The following is a 21665-nucleotide window of genomic DNA, read 5'->3' as shown; positions in this document are numbered from 1 at the left end:
AAGGCAAGGCCTCAGAGAAATTAGAGGCACCACTGCTTGCACAAACTGTGGGGAACTCTGGTGAGTTGACAGGTGCACTGGTGAGTTTATTACCCATTATCTTTCTGACCTGTGTCCTTAGAATTCTAGTAGCCTTGACCTTGTACAGCTGCCCGCATAGCTCTTCTTCAGTTATGCACATTATTTCTATTTCTCAAATCAAATTCATCAGGTATAGTAGAAAAGTGGAAAGAAAACACAAATTATATAAATATACATATATATAAAAATATATCAACACATATGGGAAATAGAAATTTGTGACATTTATACTACTATCAAGTCTGACTCTCCCCATAACTTAACGGCAATACCAATCCTCAGGATTTCATGTGCCTATCAGGTCCCAAGTTGAGCTTCACTCCTTACAAAAGTCCCTTACAATATCCACCATGAAATCAGGACAGAGGGGAAAAAAAGCCACGTCAGACTATGCTTCATCCTCATCACTTACACCTTGTCAGCTTCAAATGTTAAAAAACATCTACAGAAGAGGTTCTCTCCAAAATTCAGCTTTACAAAAAAATAAGCTTTGGGGGCAGAAAAGATGACCGCCCCAAAGGTATGATGAAGACAGCAGGGAAGCTCCCGGCCTCTCCTCCTACCAGAAAGTCCTGACATTTGAGCTCCATTCTTGGGCCTTTAAAAAGTCTACTCACAGTAGACTTTTAAGATGGCACCATCTTAAAATCACCTTAATCACTTATTCAATGGATTGCTGTAGGGCAAAGCTCTTGATAAATGGAGAAAAATTAGCCTCTAAGCAGATGGGGAGATACCAGAAGGTAAAAGAAAGATATTTTTTAAAGTAACGTAAGCAAGGGGAGCAAAGCAAAGATCACCTCTGCTTTGGGGTGGCTGGCCTTCCGTTTATCTTGCTCTCCCATGCTCCCAATAATAGCCTCGAAGATCTACACTTAACTTCTCTTCAGGAAGCGCCTTCTCTTGGCCTGTATTACACAGGTTTTCCATAATCTGAAAATCATTAGCCCCACACAGCTGGCTTTCTGCTTAACTTCCTTACCGTGAAAGACAACCTCACGCTTGTTCCTTGTGCCATTTTTCAATGCTGAGAGCTCAATAATCAAATGTTAAAACACTGGATACACAGTAAATAAAAACATACAAATTTAACTCATCCCTCTCTACATTTCCTGAATATTATGAAATCTGTGTGTGTGTGTGTATAGACACACACACACACACACACACACATATATATGTACGCATGCATTATGTATTTGGGCATGTTTCCATTTGCTTGCCTCGTAGATCACTGTTCCATGAATCCCAGCCATTCTACTTGAACCAAGTAGATCTTATCAATAGCCCCATGGTCTAACCTTCTCCTGCCCCTTGATAACTTTCTCTCCTTCCCCCTATCTCTCCTTTGAATTCCAGGTAGTACAAAGCAAGTCCACTCTAGAGCCCTATTAGCTTACCAACTTCAAAGCTAATTTATTGGCCCAAGACTTTAGGTCAGTGGTATCCCAACTACAAGAAGAGAAGGGGACAGTTTCTATCCTTTAAGGTTGGATCTGCACAGGAAGCAGCCAGAAGAAGGTCTTGAGCAACTTTAAAAGCAGCCGCTCAGATGACTGTACTCATGCCGGCACAAGAGCTGTTCAGAATAAATGATGCTGAAAAGGAGGCTGGTCCCTCCATAGCACTAATCATCACCTAACTAATCATCAGCCCCTTTCTGCAAGCTTACTCCCTCTTTGAGCTTCACAGCTGCAGAAGAACAGGCTGGCACAAGCCTCAGAGAGCACCACAGTGAGGGGGCACAGGCCAAGGCCTGGGCAAAAGTGGTATTTCCCGAACTCTCGATGAGGTAATTGCCAACACTCTTTAACCAAGAATAGAGGGTGACAGGAAAGTGGTACCTTCTTAACACGCTTGAGAGGAAACCTATTTTGAGCCCAGGAAAGGCCAAACACACAAATAGTAGGAAAAACTTGAAAAAGAACATACTAAATCATTAAACATTAAAAATCACTTATCTTCTTGATCTTAGCTGTTCTTGCTGACTGCTATAAAAACTTCTTCAAGCTTTTCCTTGACTCTATATACAGACATATATATCTATATATGTGGGTGTGGGTGTGTGTTTTATAAATGTGTAATATACAAATATGCTATATTTAGTGACTTACTTCTCCTTCTCTTTTGTTGTTTAGTTGTTGTTTCCCGCACTCCCCCAAAGGGTACTTTGAAATCTTTCCAGTTTTTACAATTAAACCTAACCATCTGGACTAAAATCTTCACATTCACTAAATTAGTCACAGATTTTGTGGGTAAGCTGAGAAAGTAAATGCTATGCTCAGTGCTAGGATTTAAACCACATCTACCACAGCAAAACACTCTCTCTCCAATAATCTCTCCAATTATGCACGCACATCCGGGCTCAAATAACATGGAGGCGACCAGACCACATCGCACAGAATATTTGTACACTGAGTATTACTCTTCAGAGCCCTGAGTGAGTTACAAACAAGCCAAAATGAAATTCTTCAAAAACCCTGCAGAATTTATTTTACAGGCAAAAGATAAACAGGTATATGTTTCCTCCACCATTAAACTTCCTACTACTACTAGTGTGTGCTGACAAGCTGCTCACCAAATTCCGAGGTAATTTAAAGAGAACTGTATCTACATGTTGAACACCAGTAAAAATGTGATTTGAATACACTGGGCATTTTCTAGATTTTTTCAAGTACGAAAGTCTACAAATCTCTTCAGACTTCACTATGTGTCAGAAAAGGAAAATTCAATGTGTTTAAGTTTTCAGCTGAAATCCAACAAGGGCAAGTGACTTTGTATCATCAGCCCGTCACAGGTAAAGAGTTGTAGATGGTACAGAACTTCCATCCACCTAAAACTGGACAGGAGTATCTGCGGGAAGTAACTCCGCAGCTGTACTAGTAACTCCAGGTAAGTAGAAAACACTGGTTTTTACAAGGAAATAAGGTACGTGAATTTATAGCAGGCTTTATAGATTCGTATGTTAGCCTTTCAAAGGAGACTTTAAGCCTTTAATGTGAGCTAAAATAGAAAGTACCTGACTTTGGTGGAAGCAGGTTTATAAAAGTCATTTTCAGAGCATCTTAAAAAGGTTAGCATGTTTCCTTTCACATTTTATATGGACAACAAAAAACAACCAATTAAAATAGTATACAGAACAGGTGAGAGAGGAGGAATCAGACAAAAGAGAACCCTTGTTAATAAGGCAGGAAGCTCAGCACCGCTTCCCCATTCTCTATGTACACGTGAACACAGACCAAACTCACTGAAATACAGGGTATGTTTAGGTGCTTCTTAAAACCCTCAGAAGCATTCACACTGTGGAGGCACTAACAATCTGGGGCGGTGGGGGGTTGGGGAACCTTTCTTTCCAGGGGGGATTAAAACTGCAAAGAGATTTCAATCTTGCAAAGCCTCTAGGCTGTCATAAATATTAACATGAGCTATGTTTTTTTATCTTTGCATTTTTGTTTTGGTTTCCTAAGTAAACCTAGGTTGAGCACGTATCATCAGTCAAACTACACCCGAAGAAATCAAATTTAGGTGGGCCTTTGCAGGCATTTACCTCTTTGGTAAAACATGATTTTTAAAAAATGTCTTTACACAAATTCAGTCTATTTAGTGACTATGACAGTGCTGAATTTTACGAGATTTAAAAGTTTGAAGTTTTATAACACAGGGAACTATATTCAACATCCTGTGATAAACCATAATGGAAAAGAATGAGAAAGAATGTGTGTGTGTCTGTGTCTGTGTGTGTGTCTATCTATCTATCTATCTATCTATCTATATATATATATATATGAGTCACTTTGCTACACAGTGGAAATTAACACAACATTGTAAATCAACTATACTTGAATAAAATAAATTTTTTTAAAAGTTTGAAAAATTATGTTGGATGCTCACAGGAATAAAATCCAGTCTCTTTCTTTACTAACATAGAAAATGTTAATAGAAAAGCATCTAGAATGAACAACAGCACATTAAAAAGTCACTAGTTTGACAAGTCTGAAAACATTTACACCTAAATCTTTACACCCTCTCTGCGCCCCCATTCCTATAATCCCGTTACTCACCACCCGCAGAAAGAAAGATTTGTAAAGTGAAGCTATCAGCCATGATTTAGACTCGAAAATCAAGCCATTTCAAAAGGATCATACCAAAAGAAAAGTACCAGAACTTAGTTAAGGAGAAAAACAAAACAAGATCATGTTAAGCCAATTTAACATATTTGAAAATTCAATTTATCAAATGTGCATCAAGTAGCAAACAAGTAATTTTAATGTTACAGAAGGAATGGGCTTTTTCATGGCCAAACAGCATACAAAGACATCTCGTAGAAACAATACTTGTAAGTAACCAGAGTTATCATTAGGGTGACAGTTTATACACAAAAGAGCACTTTGAGATAAAGGGTTTCATTCCCAAGAAGATTAATGCAAAAATAAAAAACAGTGAATTGGGAAGTGTTCAAAATGACACTTCTAGAAAATAGCACTTTACTAGTGATCTAGTGATGTCCTTAAACCCTTTGTTCAAAAACGGATTAAAAGGATGACAACTACAGTGGGACCAAATGCCAGGATTTCTGCTCTCCTATTGGAGGGAGGGAAGGAGGGAGGGAAGGAAAAAGACAACCTGAAATTCTGGCTGCCAGGCAATAGCTCTCCGCCCCCCCCCCCCCCGCCACCCCAAATTATATACCACTTCCCCGCCGCCGTGGCTGGAGAGTTTCTCTCTATTCAGTACCACGGCCACTAACTAATGAAATAGTGGGGAATTTCTGTAAAAGGGTCCCAATTATTTAAGAGAATGCATTGTCTAGGGCCATTTTAACAAACGCTCTCCACCAGCCACCCCCTTTCCCACACACCTCCTTCCCACTTTTTACTCCCTACCTCTACCGCCACCATCACCAGTCCCCCTCATTTGAACAGGAAAATTCAGTGACAGCCAGTGTCCCCCTCTCAGGTGGAGGAACTTTAAGTCTTTAGCTTCCTGACCAGGCAGCAAAGAAATGACAACCTGCCTCCTCCTTCCTCCCCTCTCTCTTTAGAGCTTAAAAAGTACACTTGGCCAAGCAGTTCTCACCATTCAACAATTCATTCTTCTTTTGTGAAAAACATGGGTAAAAACAGCTAAGCATGATCACAAAACATTAACACCGGGCACTCAATTCCTATACCTTAAGGCCTCATTCTTTTACCTCCTGGTCCATAGGATTTGGTGACTGAATAAATCTTAATCTGTAAACAAACGGTTTGCTCTACAATTAAACCATTCATTCTTTTTTTTTTTTTAACTGCTTGGCGGCTACCCAACCCAGAGACTTCTAGGTTCTTCCACTATTTAGTGCTCCCAATGGTTAAAAGGCAATAAGCTCATTTGGAGTTTATAAAACTATGCACCATCAATAAAAGCGTGTAATGTTTCCGAGACGCACGGTGGCTTCTACACACACAATGGGGAGCTGTGTGTAGTCTCCCCCAAAACAAAAATGCCCAGCCCCAATTAAGCGCCCTGGGGGCCTTCAAAGCAGTTATGCTAAGTTGCAAATACAGCAAGATCCACTTGAACTCCAACTGTCTTGTGTGCTTTTCCTCCCAAGGTAGGGGAAAAGCTGGGGCAGACCGACCTCATTAAAGGGCAATTAGTGAACCCCAGGACTTGAGGGGCTAGCACAATCGTGCCCATTGTGAGCATTTCACTATGGGGCCACTCTTTTCTCTCTTTTTTTTTTTTTAAACCCAGGAGGTCTCTGCAGCCTGAAAGGCCCACATTTTAAATTTTTAAGGATTTCAATCTCGCTATTTTTTCTACTACCAGTCATAGAGTAAAAAGAAAGGAAGCAAAACAAAGAACGTTCCTACTTCTTTTGTGGAATTCCAGCATAGCTGAAAGTTTTTTGATAAAATAATTTGAATAATTTATATCCTACATGTAATAAATAATTTAAAATAAGTTTTATTTTTAAACATAGTAAAATAAACGCTCCACCTCCTGGTTATAGAGATTGAAAACAGCAGATTAAAAAAGGACATTATAAATCAATCAATATAGGGCTTTTATGATTATATGTGACAACGTCGTAGCAAAAAATTGATCTGTTTACATTTGAAGGTGTTATTTAGAAACTAATACAGAGTAATGTGATCAACATAACCACTTTACCATCAATAAAATTCTTCACACCTTTTTAGAGTCCATTATTACTGTTGATATCAATCTGCCAAGATGCTGAAGACTGAACACTACAATAAAATACACCAGTAAATGTGGCTGTTTACATTCTTTAAGGGCACCACCTTTCTGCAAATACTAAAGCCGAGACCCCGCTGCCTTGGTACTAAATTTCGCAGGAGAAAGTACAGGAGAAAGTAGTCTTTTAGACAAGTAATAAAGCTAAATTTGACCACCTCAGCGGCCAAGATGTAAACAACTCTAATATTTACATATAATCAGATGGATCAGTATCTTTGTTAAAAAAACAAACACTAAAAAGGAGGAAAGAGAGTTGGAGTAGTTGACCTCCCTCAAAGTAGAACCACCCTGAAACCCAGAGTCCAAGACATTCTCGTAACACTGGATTATGTAGGATAAGGGGTACCTAAAGTCACAGGAAGCCATCGACTATGCCTGCTGCAGCCCACAAGTTCCAACAGCTGCCAGAAGGTGTGCTCAGGATCCAGGCACAAACTTGTAGGATAACATTAGTGCCCATAGTGACATCTTTAATGCTGCCCTGGTATCTGTTAGGCTAACTAATCGCTCGATTCGTTCAGTTTCTGAATATCAAATGAAAGTATTTAAGAGTGTGTAACAAGTCTTTTGTGCCTTGACCCAATGTATTTCAGCTATACTTAGAAGCAAATTTGTGTGTATTCGTGTTCTATTAAAACATGCACCAGGAGGACCCCTCCATTAAACTCGGGCAAACATCCTTGTTTTATTTTAGAAATACTAAAATTGATTTGTGTAACTTGAACAGACGCATTTCGAGAAAAGCTGGAAAAGGCTTATTAAGAGATGCGGGGGGACCCCACGGTGGTTATTGCGCAATGTGCTGAGTAGAGAAGGCTTCCAGAGAAGAAAATGCAAATCCTGGAAGTCATGCCCAACAGCTGGAAACTCTTCTTCTTCAAGGAAATCCAAGGGCTCAAAAAATAAATATTCAAGAGCATTAATTTGTTTCTGGATGTATGCGTGCAAGTAAAACAGCAGTCATAATGTGGAAATTTCAGTCACATTTTGCAACTAATTGGAAGCAGATTAGAATTCCGCCTCAGGGGAACGTTGTCAAACTAGAAGCCGGAGCAAATGAAGAAAGAGGTGACGGCGTTGTGAAGAGCTGACAGATTTACTGCGCTCGGGGCTATAAACGGGTCCTGGGAGGGAAGGAGGGCGCGGCCCCGGCGGCGCGCCCCCGCCACGGCCCCCAGCTTCGGGAGCGCGCGGGCCCGGCCACGCTCCCCGGAGCCCAGGGTCCTCCATCTGCTCCCCCGCGGAACAATAAACCGGGCCTTGCCGAGAAATCCGTGGTCCTGATAAGATAGAAAATCCGCAGGCTGATAAACCCGAGCAGGCAAACGTCAGAGGGAGAGAAGGTTTCTTTCTTTTTTTTCCAGTGGGGGAGGGGAGCGAAAAAGCAAGCAGATTGTGGAGGATAATACAGCCTTGGAGTAATGGAAACAGCTGCTCGCTTTCTACTTCAGTGTCTGGCATCTGCTGCGGCATCATGGGAAAGGCTGGTGAAGGATTTGGGCAAGGAATGTAAATGGAGACAATTGGCCAAATGGAGTTTGATGCGGAAAAGCTCAATTGCTCTGTCTTCAAATCATGTTGTTCCCTTCGGGGAGCAGAAGCCAACAATATTACTGAACTCACATTCCACCTTCAAAGCAGCTGAAAGGTTTGGGAATGGGAACCGCTCTTCAATCAGTTACTTCAGATGTGAAACAATATAAAGGGATAAAGCCTTGCTGTTGGAACAGCCTCCATTTGTCAAAGTGTGCGGCTCATCTTCCACTGATCTTCACGGAAAAGTTAAATCGGAGTCCTTCTTTTCCTATGGATTTCACTTCCTTTGAGAAAAATGTTTCTTAAATCACCACTGCTTACTTCTGAACTGGCTCAAGGGACAATTTCTACTTGTGCCTATTTTCTCCTTGGCTGCAAAGATTCGGTTCTAATTTCATTTCCATCACAAAAGAATTGCAAAGAAGGGAAACGCAGAAACACATAACTAAGTGCTGCTGTGCTAGTCATAAGCCTATAATAAAGCACAGATTTGATAGCATTATCCATGTACTGTGGTGAACCACACACAAATAAACAGTTCTCCATGAAGAATGAAAACCCGAGGCTTCAGCCCTTCCAATTCAAACATTATTGTTGCTTTTAACATGAGCCATCCATAAATCAGCCAAGGAGGTGACAGGAAATCCAAAAGTAATCTGGTCTGGCTATGCGCACTTTGTTAAAAAAAAAAAAAGAGATGCTTTCCAACTCATCCTGATGATGTTCTAAGTGAAGAATGGGTAAAACTGTAAAATCCAGTCATTGAAACAAACGGTACTTTTATGCCAAGTGAATTCAAACACGTGGTAGGCGCAAAAACCAAAAAAAGGACAGTCCTCCAGTATGGGGAAAGCGTGCTAACCTACCAAGAACAACTCAAAAAGGACCTTTGAACCTGCAGGAACTAATGCACAAGACAAAAAAGGTGGATCTAAAGCAGCCAGAGGACCAGATGTGCTTTCCTAAGAAACCCAAATCAGGAGTTTTCTTAAATCAAAAGGAGGAACAGTCACTTCTAGGAGTTCCTGAAAGTGTGACCAATTGGAACTTTGTCCTCTGTTGCTAATTGAAGCATATAAAAGAGTCCATTTCTTAAAACATACTACAAACCCTTTTTTTTTTTTTCTTAATTCACTGCCACATGACAAAAACCAGAATCAAGTTGACTGGTAGAAGATCAGTACAACCAAAGACCAAGCTATTATTTCAAACTGTCAGGGGGAAGGCAGTAAAATTGCTACCAGGTCTCCTTAAGTTACCCTTCAATAAAAAGAAGCCATCAGGGAAATAAGAGGAAAAGAAAACACATCAAAACCTTAAAAGTCCCTTTAAGTAAAATTATACGTCTGTGGCACCATGCCATCTGCTCTCTGGTTAAGATAATAAGCCAATTCCACAACCTAAATATCTGCTTTCTAAAATCATTACGTACAACACAAAATACAATCAATATATTTTTAAACTGTGAAAGCAGCCTTCATATGGCATTATTGGAATGTGCCTAAATGTCCCCCGTAGGCACCTTTTTCTTAAGGTGCTAGCTGAGAATGAGGATTACCAGGAGTTGCAAAAAGCTCAGTGGTTGAGCGAGAATAGTCACAGTGAATAATAATCAAACTGGGCTGGGAGGTGGGGATGAGAAAGAAGAAAGAGTAGCTTTGAAAAACCAGCAGCACTATTTATTCATCACTTCCAACCCATTTGTTTGGACCGAAGCACCCTTCTTTTTTTTTTTTTTTTAACTTTATTTTATTTTAACATCTTTATTGGGGTATAATTGCTTTACAATGGTGTGTTAGTTTCTGCTTTATAACGAAGTGAATCAGTTACACATATACATATGTTCCCATGTCTTCCCCTCTTGGGTCTCCCTCCCTCTCACCGAAGCACCCTTCTCTTTGAGTTCTCTATTACAACCAAAATAGATATTTCTAAATTTTCATTTAGCTTCATGGGGAAGGGGGGAAGCCTTCTGAATACCAGATGAGATACAGGTGGTTCAAAGGCCACTGACCTATCAAAATATAAGAAGTATTCGCTTTGTAATCTCTTCAGTTCTTCAGGCAAAACCTATAATCTATTGTAATACTTTCTCAAAGGTATTTCTAACCAAAATTTAGCAGATATGCAGAACTCAGCTCTAGGAGCAAGGTGCCAATCTCCCCGTCTTGAATATCCTTTATGTGCTCAAAATAGCATTACAAACAGCCCGACTGATGGTCAATCTACTATGAATTATTTAACAACCTTTCATTCAGTTGCAAAGGCTTTGTTCGCACTGCCAAAACCTTTAGCTTAAATTAAAAAGAACTTGCTACGGAGAGCAAGAAGTCACTAAAGAAACTTCAGCTGGGAGAGAGAACTGGATGGATATGAAGGGGCCAATTACTTGGCAGCAGAGTGGAACAGAAAATCAACGGTGACTTCTTCTAAAAGAATAAAGCCCACATTAACTAAACACTCCCAGTCCACTCCCAACCCAACAGCTATATATGCCATTATAACATTTCTACACACATACCTATGAAAATAAATACCAGGCACAGGGTACGTCCGATCCCTGTATGAGCCTGTAATGACGACTGAAGTCATTCCTGGGTCAGAGATTTCACCTGTTCTCTTTCCCTATAACCTTAAATGTACAGATTAAAAGGGTATTATTATTTATCAACAACTGTCCTAGTGAAGAGGGGTTATTTCCACTCCGCTGTTGCTAAGGAGCGCCCAGTATTTCCTTAGTTCTGGTTTCCATGTTCTACAAGAATGTGATACAAGTAACTTAGGAATAAACTGTTTAGTATTCAAGCAAAACCCTTGATGTTCAGATCACCGGCAAGTTCAGAGTGCTGGCAATCAAAACTATGTTGTGCTACAGTAATTACTATGAAAAACTTCCAGTGCTTAATATTAAAGAATAGAATAACATGATCCTTCCACCTCTTCTACACCTCTAGAGTGTGTTCAACATGGCAATTATCTCTGTTCAAGAAGCAGAGAGTTTAAACTGCATTGAAACTCAATTATACCCATGACTTTTTAAACATACACTTCAAAAGGCAGGTTTCATTGCATTCAAATCACTGAGCAAAATCTTTTTGCCCAACTTAGAAAAAACAGATTCTATCCCTCTCCATGAGACATCTTCAAGTATAAAAATATTTCGTTTTACTTATGGGACCCACTTCTTCGTTTACTAAAGTAGAGGGATGACTGAGCCCTGGTGAAAGACAAAGAGAGATCCCTCCCATCTGATAGAAGCAGTGGGATGTGCAGCCCTCCCAAACGTCATTACCACACCGCCTAGAACTGCCACCATTTTTAAAAACCAGATCACACACTTGTTAACAAAAAACACATTACTTTGCTACTTTTAAGAATGCAAAGGAACTAGGAGTGGTAGATTTATGATTTAAGTGCTTGTGGCTAAAATAGCTTTCCAATTATCAAGGGCCTCTTAGGAAGAGCAAGAATGCATTATGTGTTAATGACCACAACCAGGGGTCCCTTCTCCACTCTTTTGTCAGAACCCGGGCAGATCCTCCCCGCAGCTTCACCATTAACATGTCTGTTTCCTGTCAGCCCACTCAGAGATAATGTCATTTATCTGAGGGAGGCACAAGCCCAGTCATTAGCTTCTATAAAAGACCTCAAACAAAGGCCGGATAATGTTTTACCCAGGGCTCTTACTAAAACCAGAAGCCAAGAAGCTTACCATCTAAAAGTCAAGGACTCCAAAGTTATCAGTGTTAAAAGAATATTTCCCTCATGATCAACAATCCTAGACTAACAGCTCGGATCCAGAGCAAGGTCTGTGTAGAACAAACATCGGTCCAGGTGTGGCTACCACGTACAATTAGATTAACCGATAGACGCTGACCAGAGTTAGCCTGGGAGAGCCTTTGCCCCCCCCCCCACCTCTTGCCTCCAGGGGGAAAATTGACAGAATAATTCAGATACTGACTAAATAGTTAGATCTTTGAAGAACTGACCCCTCATTGTGATTGCCTGCAGGAACTGAATAACCATTATAAAGTGTTCAATGGCTGAGCTTCTGGAAATCTTTTAAATAAAAGTGGAACTGGTTAAAATAAATGTAGGAACACGTGTTTTCACAGTGTTGCTCATATTACAGCAATTTCAAGTTGCTATGAAGTACCAGGTGAACTTTTTTTAAATTAAAAAAAAGGCACACACAGTCAAAATTGGAGCAAATCTCAGCCGTTCAATCCTTGTTTTTCATGCTGAAAACGAAGAACAGATGGTTCTTTCCATGTTGTTTGAATCTGGTTATTGAACACCTCTGTGGTTAGGGAGATTTCTGCTTAGCACTTTCGGCATAGATTTCATTTACTAACTATAAAATGCTGCTTAGGAAAAATAAGTCTTTCTAACACCCTAATTAAAACCATCTTGCAGCCAAGCAATTTCCCTTGAAGAGCATTCTTAACCTCATGACATTTGGACAATCAATCCCTCCCCACCTTTTTTTTTTTTTACAGACTATTTGCAAAGTTATTAAAAGTTGCTAAACGTTATTCATCTTTTAGCACAATCTTGATCAGTTGCTGAGTAATTTTTAAAATTTCTCCAGCAAGCCCAGCAGATTACAAATACTGTGCTCAGAACCCAGTGATGTGCCTGGTTATGCAAATCTTCCAAGCTTCCACGGGGTCTCACAGAAACCTTCGTTGGGGAAAGAGCAGCCCCTCTGCACCCACTGCAAAAGCCCTGTCATCCTCCGAGGAAGCCTACAGAAAAGAAAGGAGCTGAATCAATGCTGATTGGGAGCCACCCTTAGTTACCAACGTTTTCAACAGCTAAATCCCTTATGTAGCTTTCAAAACAGTTTGCTGTCCAACAACAATGGACTTTGTTCTTTAATTATAGCAAGTGACCTTTCTGCCCTTTTATTTCACAGTAGATAAACTGCACTCTCTAAGCAGAATTTGTAGGGGGCACTATATTTGGGGGGGGAAGCATATCATCCACAAACCTTATTAATCAAAATATGTTCTTCAACTAATCACACTCACTTAGAAAACGTGCCAGAATTCCCTAGTGAAGTGTAAAAAGGCTTCTACAAGAGAATAAAATAAAATGAATGATATCCTTTATAGACAGGTCCATCTGTAGAGCCCACACTTAGGCTGTTAAGGACCAGCTTAATGAAAGCAGCATGATATTACTCAAATCATTCTCTTTTCTAAATGCATACTGAAGAGTCAGAATCCTAAGACCCAACCATAAGATCTCCTATGCTCTTCACATGTATTTGAAGTCTCAGCTGTTTTTAAGAATTCTTGTATGTATTTTGGAATATCCCAGCGATCAAATAAACCCATGTACTGTATTGAACTATTAGCCCAGCCGAATGCCTCCGTCTGATAGGTCAAAACTGTAAGACGGTTAAGGAGGATACATGCAGAAGAGCCTCAATACAGGCTATTATGCTTCAAAAGAAAAGGAGGGGGCAGGTGGGGAAGCAGGTTTTAACAACCAAAAACCAAACCGTCAAATCTACTTATTCAGACACGTCACTGGTGGCTTAACCACAAAATGGGCTATAGAAATACAGCTCAAGTATCTTAGAATTATGGCATGTTTTGATTTTGTTCACATATTAAGAGAGTGGCGACTTTTACAACATACTTGTGGTTTCCACATAAAGGACTAGGACGCTCATTGATTTAATTTCATAATTGGACCTTCCATAAGGTCCAATTTATCATGTTTTACATGACTTTGTGTAGTGAAGAAACAGAATGAACAGACCAGAAATAGACGTAGAAGCATGCTGTGAAAATTCACCGGTGACAGCAAGTCTTATGAATCTCCTGGAACCATCCAACCAGGAAAAAGAAAAAGAAAAAAGCACACACACCACATTACACCCCCCTTTGGTTTTCACATTTGACCCCTTCATGAGCCACATCCGATTGCTGAAAATTAACCACCTTCACTCTTAAGACACTTACTCTTCACAAACCCAGATAATCAAACAAGGCTGAAATTAAAACATTGTACAAAAACATCAAAAAAACCTTTCTCAAAGGATGCCTCGGTGTCGAATTATTTTGCCAGGTAAAGCTTGTCCTACTAAATCTTTCCCGCCTCCAGAGGTCTCCTCCTGTCATTAGGAAGTATTTTCTAAATTGAAGTCAAATTTTACACAACCAAGAGTTAGTGGAATTAGAGTGACTTCCCTGGGTGGCATCTGTACAAGGGAGTGCCATCTCTGTGTGCCAAGGAGGAAAGAGTTCTTAAGAGAAGTCCTTCTGGGGTGCGGTGGGTGTGGGGAGGAAAGCTGAAAGAACAGGCTTCCAGATCCTGAGCCAGTACCATAGCTTGACAGAGAATGGCCCACACTGCAGTATTCAAGCCCCTCAGAGCCATCCCTGAAGGGGCCCTGTGCCCATACCAGCAGCTACGGTTGGCAGTGGTATGAATCTAAATGCACTGTGCTTGCTCCCCTCCCCTCTCTCCACCCCAGACCCATCATGACTTGTTTGCTCTTTATTTAGGTAATTCATATTATCACACTTATACTCCTCTGACTGAAGATGAGTTGCATGTAATGAATAACTTAATTCTTCCACTTTTCATCCAGTTTCCTGTGTGACTGGAAAGCGAAAAGAACACAAAAACTGGAGAACCGACACCACGCTCTCATCTCAGTTGCCATGACAGCAGCCTTTGAGATACTGAAATGTTCCAATTGCCAGCTAAACAAAATTGTTGACTGTGAACATTTGGCTGGAAGATTAAAAGGCTAAGGGCAGTACCTCCCACATTCCAGGCAGCAGTGAATCCAATCAAATGGCTCTGACTCCTTAACCACAGCCATTGTGAGCACTGGATTAGGGCAATTCATCTAGATAGTTAGGGCAGATTAGAACTGCAATTTGAAGACTACTGGCAACAAAAGTAAATGCTCTACTGTACTAATAAGACGACTTCAGAACGCCTTTTAGCAGAAATTATGTGAAAGTCCACATTTCAGCAGAAGAATCGAAACCTGGATTGTATTTTTTTTAATGCATTTAAAGTCATCAGTGCGAAATGCTGTCTGACCAAGGGGATATGGATAGAAGAAGCAGGCGTTCAGAGGCTTTTTGCGAGTTTGGCATCATCTACACCTTAATGTACCTTCATCGACTTCTAAAATCATAAAGCCGAAACTTTATTCCTGCAGAAAGAAAAAGGTTTAAATAGACAGCAGTGAGAAATTGTACACAGAAATGATCACCCAAAGACACTTCACAATTTTGACCAAGTGAGAAATAGCAAAGATCAAATTATTTAATAAGCATATAACCAAACAACCGTGCCACGAACCACATGATACGCATTTGCTTCTGCAAGGCACAATCTGTAGAATTAAAGGTTAATTTTATAGAGACAGCACTCACTCCCCCAGTTCACTCCCAACCTGCTCTGCGGACCAGAGCACCTTCAGGTCTTGGGACATCACTTAATGCACAGTAATTGCCGGACCAGTAAGTCCTAGGCCTCCAGCACAAAGCAGCACAACACGAGGGGCAATTCTTCGAAGGCAGTGTCTCACTAGACTTTCCAACAATGACAAAGATGGGGAAAAGGGTCCGAATTACCTAAATCAACGCTCCCCACCGCTCAAATGCAACACGTATTTCGGGTATCTTTTGGCTCTGTTTTCACCTTTCAGCACACCAATCCACCAAGTCCATTTCACTTTTCTTACCAACATTTCAGCTCCCTGGTCAGGCAAGAAATCCAAGTGATGACACTCTTAAATCTCCAGCTAAGAACTGGGCAAGGGAACAAGGAAAGAGTCCTGGCGGCCACCAAAACCATTCCATTCTTGCTACACGGTTATGAAACCAATGACCCTAGGAGACCAAGGTTTCATTCGGGACCAATAACAGTACCATATCCTTTGACAAGACTATTTTGGAGAATATCATGAAAAAATAAATGGGTGGAGGGTGGAGTGCAAATTCGAATCCTCGACATACCTCTCCGGGGAGGCAACGTGAACCCTGCACCTAAGGACACATTACCAGAAATACTAGGACGTGTAAATTAAAACAGAAGACAGTTCTCCTTAGGGGGAGAAATCAGGACAAGAGGTAAGTGGGTACAGGAGCAGGTTTTCTGTTAAAAGCACACCTCAACGTGCTGACTGGCCAAGAGCCCTTCTGCAGGGCAAAAGGTACTTGGAACACCCAGACCCTCCCACCTGGGGACCCAAACGCTAGCACCACAAGCGGCAGCAGAAGCAGGAGCTAAACACTGCACCCAAGTTAAGCTGCCCCATACCAAAAGTTCACAGGAAGGATGCACAGGAGAGAAATCTCACAAAGAACCAGAAAGCACGAAGTGTAAGGCACACAGAGGCACGTCCCCACCCACCACGCACCCACACAAATGCACACAAAGAGGAAAGTAGGAGATCTAGGAAGGCGTCTTTATCCTACCTTCTCAGTTTTCAGTTTCTTGATTCGCCTGTGGCTCTCCTCCTCCTCCTCTTCCTTCTTTACCAACATAGAGTTTCCCATGAGCCCTGAATCCGGGGCACTTTTGCTAACTTCCCCAGCAGCCGCGACGCTGCCACTCCCAGTGCCCCCGCAGTGGAAGGGGCTCGCGCCACCTCCATTGCTCTTGGCCCCAAAGCCATAGAGGCCCCCGGAAGGGGCCTGGCTGCCACTGCCATTCTGGTGGCCCTGAAGCAGGTCGTGCTTGTCCTTCCTGGATTTCCCCGCATCCTTATCCCGCTTGGCGCCTCGGCTGCTCTGGCTTTTACCTGGCTTCTCCTCTTTGCTTTTCCCGCAGGAGGCCGTTCCCGCGGTGGCAGCGGAGGTGCCGGTGCTGGTACTATTGCTGTTCGGGTTGCTGCCGCCGCCGCCGCCGCCGCTGCTCACACTTTGACCCAGCGCTGAATTCATGCCAGTTGCCTCTCCAGGGCGCCCTTGGACTTCCTGCCTCTTGCCAGTGCCGCTAATCTCGGGAATCCCATACAAGGCAGCAGAAGGCAGAGATTTATTAGCATCCTTAGAAGTTTTACTCCTTTTCACTTTTGATTTGCTGGTCTCTTTGTGTGAATTCCCCTGGGGAGCAGAGGGCTGAACAGAAGCAAATTTTAGGCCATCCGCTAAGGCTGCGGTAGCACCGGCCCCACTGGAGGCCAGACCTCCACAATCCTTAGAGTTGCTGCTGCTAGTGGTGTTGGTGGAATTATTCATTTCAAATTTCTGTCTGTCCTTCTCCAAATCAGCGTCCAAATCAATTATTAAATTTCCAACCCCGATTTCCCAATCATCGCCACTGTCATAAGTATCAACCGTATTTGGATCCACACCCTTTCCTGCCGTAGAAATGTTCACTGACATCCTGAAGATGAGCTCTCTAGAATAAAAATCCGATGAACTTTCCTTTGGAGATGAGGGGACATTCGTTTAGCTCCGCTGGGCTTTCTCTTAAAAAAAAAAAAAAAATCTTCTAATCTTCCTCTTCTTTTTCCTGCCCCAGGAATGGGTCCAGGGGTTTTACACCCTTCAGTCCAGGTCCACCTTTTCCTGTGAAGGGGGGGAAAAGTCGAATATTTCTTGTCTGGGTGTTACCAGAATAAAAAACGATTAATACTGGGGAGTCAGTGAGGGGTACAGGGAAGGATGGTGAGGAAGGTGGCTCATGTATTGTCTCCACAGTCCAATATCAGGTTTAAAGAAAAATAACCAAACCCGAAAAACGTACCCATGACAGTAAGCATCTTACAGTAGCTAAAAAAGAAAAGCCCTTTATCAACAACACAAGGATAATCACTTTTTAAAAAGCATTAAAATATCTTAAGGATCTGAGTCAAGTCCAGAAACGTTTAAGGGAAAAAAAAAAGAGTTTAGGATTTTTTTTTCTAGCACACACACATGGTAACAACCCCAGAAACACAGCCTGAACACTCGGACAAGAGGAAGGAACACGCTTTAAACATCCTTAAACATGTCCTAGATCTTGCAGTTTTTAAAAGACCAGACCCTGGAAGTTCTCTAAGGCTAGTTTCAGAATGATATTGCTAAATTTTCCTCATTTCTAATTTTATTACTTCTTTTTACAAATTGTCTGGGCAATCTGGTTTTTGTTCCCAGTAAGGAACAGAAAAAAAACAACCAATAACGCCCCCATACACATACCCCCCCATCCTCTCTTCCCCAACAGTTTATACAATTTTATTTTTGAAATATACACACACGTCTTTAAGAGCATTTCTCTATTTTAGAAAAGACAGTGTCAAATAAAAGGCTAAATATATGCCTTTTGAGAAAAAGAAATTACATCTAAACAATTCTACCGTATTCCTAGGTCACAGACTGGCTCAATCTGTTAAATATGGTGCTACTGACTGTACGGGAAACTGATTAAGACATACACTTTAAGTGATCTGCGCCAAGGTGGCCTCAATGACCGCAAATGAGTGTGTGTTTGACAAAGATCAGTTAAAACGGTTTTTAAAGGGATCAGCCCCTTTTTAACAGTTGATTGTCAAGGAAAAAATATATATATATACATACACACACACACACACACACACACACACACACAGACATTGCTTACCTTTACTCCTTTATCATTTTTTAATTAGGCCAGCAAATCAAAATGCCTTTCCCACTCCACTCGGCAAACAAGCCTGTGCCTCATTTTACTTAAACACCAAATGATCAAGAAGGAAGGAACCAAATAACACATCTCAGCCAGAATAATCACTCGATAACATTATTCCACTTCCCCACCCCCCTTTTGGCAAACGGATCAGTCCTTTTCTCCTTAAAAAAATGTGTCACTGTACAGCTGGAAGATAATGTTTCACATTCACAACAGAAGCACCAAAGGGTTTTTTTCCTCTTAACAAGCATCGAGAATAATAGTTTTTAAAAAAGAGAGAGCTTAGAGAAAAAAGTTTTCCCAACTTCTCATTCCGCCTTCAGTTCCAGACTTCAGAGTCACCGTGATCAGTAAGTAATGATCCCATGTAGCAAACCTACAGGCGTCCGCTAGTAACAAGACAGAATGTGCTAACATCGGGATAAATTAGTGAAAGGGAAGAAAGAATAAGAAGAAAGGACTGAAAATCTGGGCTGGATTCCGCCTGTTAGTCGGGAAGTGGCATTTTTCCGCCCGTCCTGACAGATTTGATTTCTTGAACTAACTTAAGAGGAAAGGAGGGGGAAGGGGATGGGGGAGGAGAGGGAGGGAGGGAGGGAGCAGGAGGTGGAGGAAAGGGTGGGATTTGAAGTCGAGCAAGAGGAGAAAAAGAAAGGTGTGGGGGGGTAGGGGAGCAGATGATTCAGTGAGCTGATAAACCAGTTATACCAGCATTCAGGGTGGGGGCCGGGGGCGGCGGGGTAGGGAAAATAACGGCGTTTAAAATTGGTTCAGTCTTCGAAACCTAAAGGATGTGATGTTTTCCTGTTTTATGTTGTTTTAAGAAAAAGGAACCGAGTTCCTAGTATAGTCCCCGAGGGGGGGAAAAATCCGCTGTCGTTCAAGCCGATCAGTCATGTGGTAATTCGATAATTAGAGTCAAAAAAAGATTTTTTTTTTTTAAGGCGACCTTTTTCAGGACAGTTTTTCCCGTTTATAGTCGCAGCAAACGGTGCGTCTCCTTTTTATTTATTTTTCTCTCCTCCTCCTCTCTCACCCACCCCCCCTCCTGTGTTTAGTCAGATGGCCCCAGAGCTTGGCTTAGTATTTTTAATTAGCTGGCGTTTGGAAGCTAAAAGCAGTAATGAATTGTTGATAGATTGGAAGTGGAGAGTCGCTTTGCTGGAAATGTCGGGGCTGGGGGAGGGGGATGGGCGAGTTAGCAACAACCAACCACCGAAAAGGAGCGATTTTGTTACAGTGCAAGCCTTTCACATCACGTGAGGATCAAGGGCTCAATTGGTTGTCGTGAGAACAAAAATGGTGACTCCTCCCCCCACTCCCGCCCTTGCAGTGGGAGCAGCTACAAGTTATGAATGTGAAACATTTCTCGCATATCTAGGCTCTCGGAAGTTCGGAAGGAGTGAAATGTAATGAGTACAAGAGCAAAGCAGATGTTTTAAAGAAACACCTTATAAACCTCTCCTCAGCTTATCTCCAATTTGTCGTCTTTGCCGAGGGGCCAGGGATAGGGACGACTAGGCGAGGGGGGGCAGGGCACCTCCACGCTACTTGGATTTTAGGGACCCCCCCTCATGTCTTAAACAAAGAAAAACATTTTGCTAGCTCCCAATCCAGGTCCTGTAATAAACACACCATTGTTACTATTTGCGGGTTTGTTCGGGTTGGGTGGGGCATTTTTTTCCCTTAATGGTGTTTTTGCTGCTTGCTTTTTTAAGGAGGTGGAAAATGGTAATTATAACCATTACAGGTAATGGGTGACTATTCCCTTGTTTAATATTAAATTATGGGCACTAGATGTGACAAGAGACAAAAATCGGCTTGTTCTGCCCTTGCCCCCATTTTCCTGGTTCAGTTTGGAAGAGGGTCCTTCCCAGCTAGGATAGGAGAGGGAGGGGTGAGGTGCGCTAGAGAATGGACACTGCAGATCAAGATTTGTAACTGTGTCACTTTTATTCTCCTTGGGTTAGAGCCCCAAAGGTAGTTTACTCTAAGTTACGCCGAGTGCCCAGTCAAGCTTAATTTGTGTGAAGAAGTTACAAATGCTTCACCCTCCACTGAATAAAAATTCACCCTTCTTGGATTGTTGTTCTCAATGCAAAAGCCAAACCTGTAACTAGTTCCTCATTTCAATGCATAAAACTCGCACATTCCCCTGCATGAAGTCCCCGCTAAGTGCTATATAGAGACACACCACGCAACCGTACTTACGGTCTGTATTGGATCGAGTTGACCTTTTCCTTCTAACTGCATTGAATGTGTTTGGTTGCAGCCGCTTTATTTTGGAAATTATAATCTCTTCAACAAATTTATTATTAAAGAAGATGGACCATCAAATGTCACAGACCGGCCTGTGTATTTTTTATAAAAACAAAAATTCAAATTAAAAAAAAGAAAAGAAAAATTCCCCTGGTGCACACACACAACAAGCTTGTTCTGCAACACTGAAATCAGGACTGAAACACAACACACACACAGGGGGAGTGGAGCAAAAGGAGCTCTCAGCCTCTATACCTGAAAGGGACTTTTCTTTGTTCCCATTGCCCTTTCTCATCGGGCCAATCAGAGAGCAGCTTTTATGAAACTGGGCTCTCTCATTGGCTAGCTGCTTTCTCTTGGCTACTGTAGGGGGTTGAGATATACACACGTATAAAACACACACTGAGAGCGGGTGGGGGTCCGGTGGGGGGCGGTTGTGGAGACAAAGCGTTTTATTTTCCAACCAGATTGGGGTTGAGGAACCTCCTGCAGTAAGATGGAAAAAAAAAATGGTGCGCCTGTTTCAATTACTACATCATTCACATAAAACACTTATTTATTAAAACAAATCTCAAACAGGCTGCGAGGAGAGGATGTCGGTAAATATAAGTTTGATTGTGTTATCTTGGGGGAAATAATGTATGTGATCGCTCGGTGGCAGAGAGAAGCCAAATGAGCCACTAGCGCGTAGCGAGGAGAAAAGGGAGGTTGGCTGTGTGGAAATGACTGCGAGCGTTTTGCCGGCTTCCATTCCGTGTTGCAAGGACACGGCAGCGCAAACTCCCCGGACTGATTTTCTGTATTCCACCTTCTGGCTTTCAACTCTCCCCCCGCCACTTTGCCCTTCTTTCAATAGTTTTTTTTTTTTTTTTTTTTTTCTTTTTTGTTTTTTTTTTCTTCCTGTTTAA

The 21665-nt window shown here is 41.8% G+C and overlaps 1 protein-coding gene across 1 annotated transcript in view; it reads right to left on the bottom strand.

Annotated features, from left to right (window-relative positions):
- The window catches only part of ZNF608 (zinc finger protein 608), a 102403-nt gene extending 83449 nt beyond the window's left edge, over positions 1 to 18954 (bottom strand). The window contains exons 1-2 of the mRNA XM_024757171.1: positions 18451 to 18954; positions 16320 to 17417 (exon numbers count right to left, since the gene is read on the bottom strand). Of these exons, the coding sequence (XP_024612939.1) occupies positions 16320 to 17231 (912 nt within the window). The 5' untranslated portion in view covers positions 17232 to 17417; positions 18451 to 18954. The remainder of the gene's footprint in view (positions 1 to 16319; positions 17418 to 18450) is intronic.
- Positions 18955 to 21665: the final 2711 nt, after the last annotated feature.

This window comes from Neophocaena asiaeorientalis, unplaced genomic scaffold (assembly GCF_003031525.2).
Source record: "Neophocaena asiaeorientalis asiaeorientalis breed wild unplaced genomic scaffold, Neophocaena_asiaeorientalis_V1.1 scaffold149, whole genome shotgun sequence".
Lineage (NCBI taxonomy): Eukaryota > Metazoa > Chordata > Mammalia > Artiodactyla > Phocoenidae > Neophocaena > Neophocaena asiaeorientalis.
This window is presented reverse-complemented; position numbering and strand designations above follow the sequence as displayed.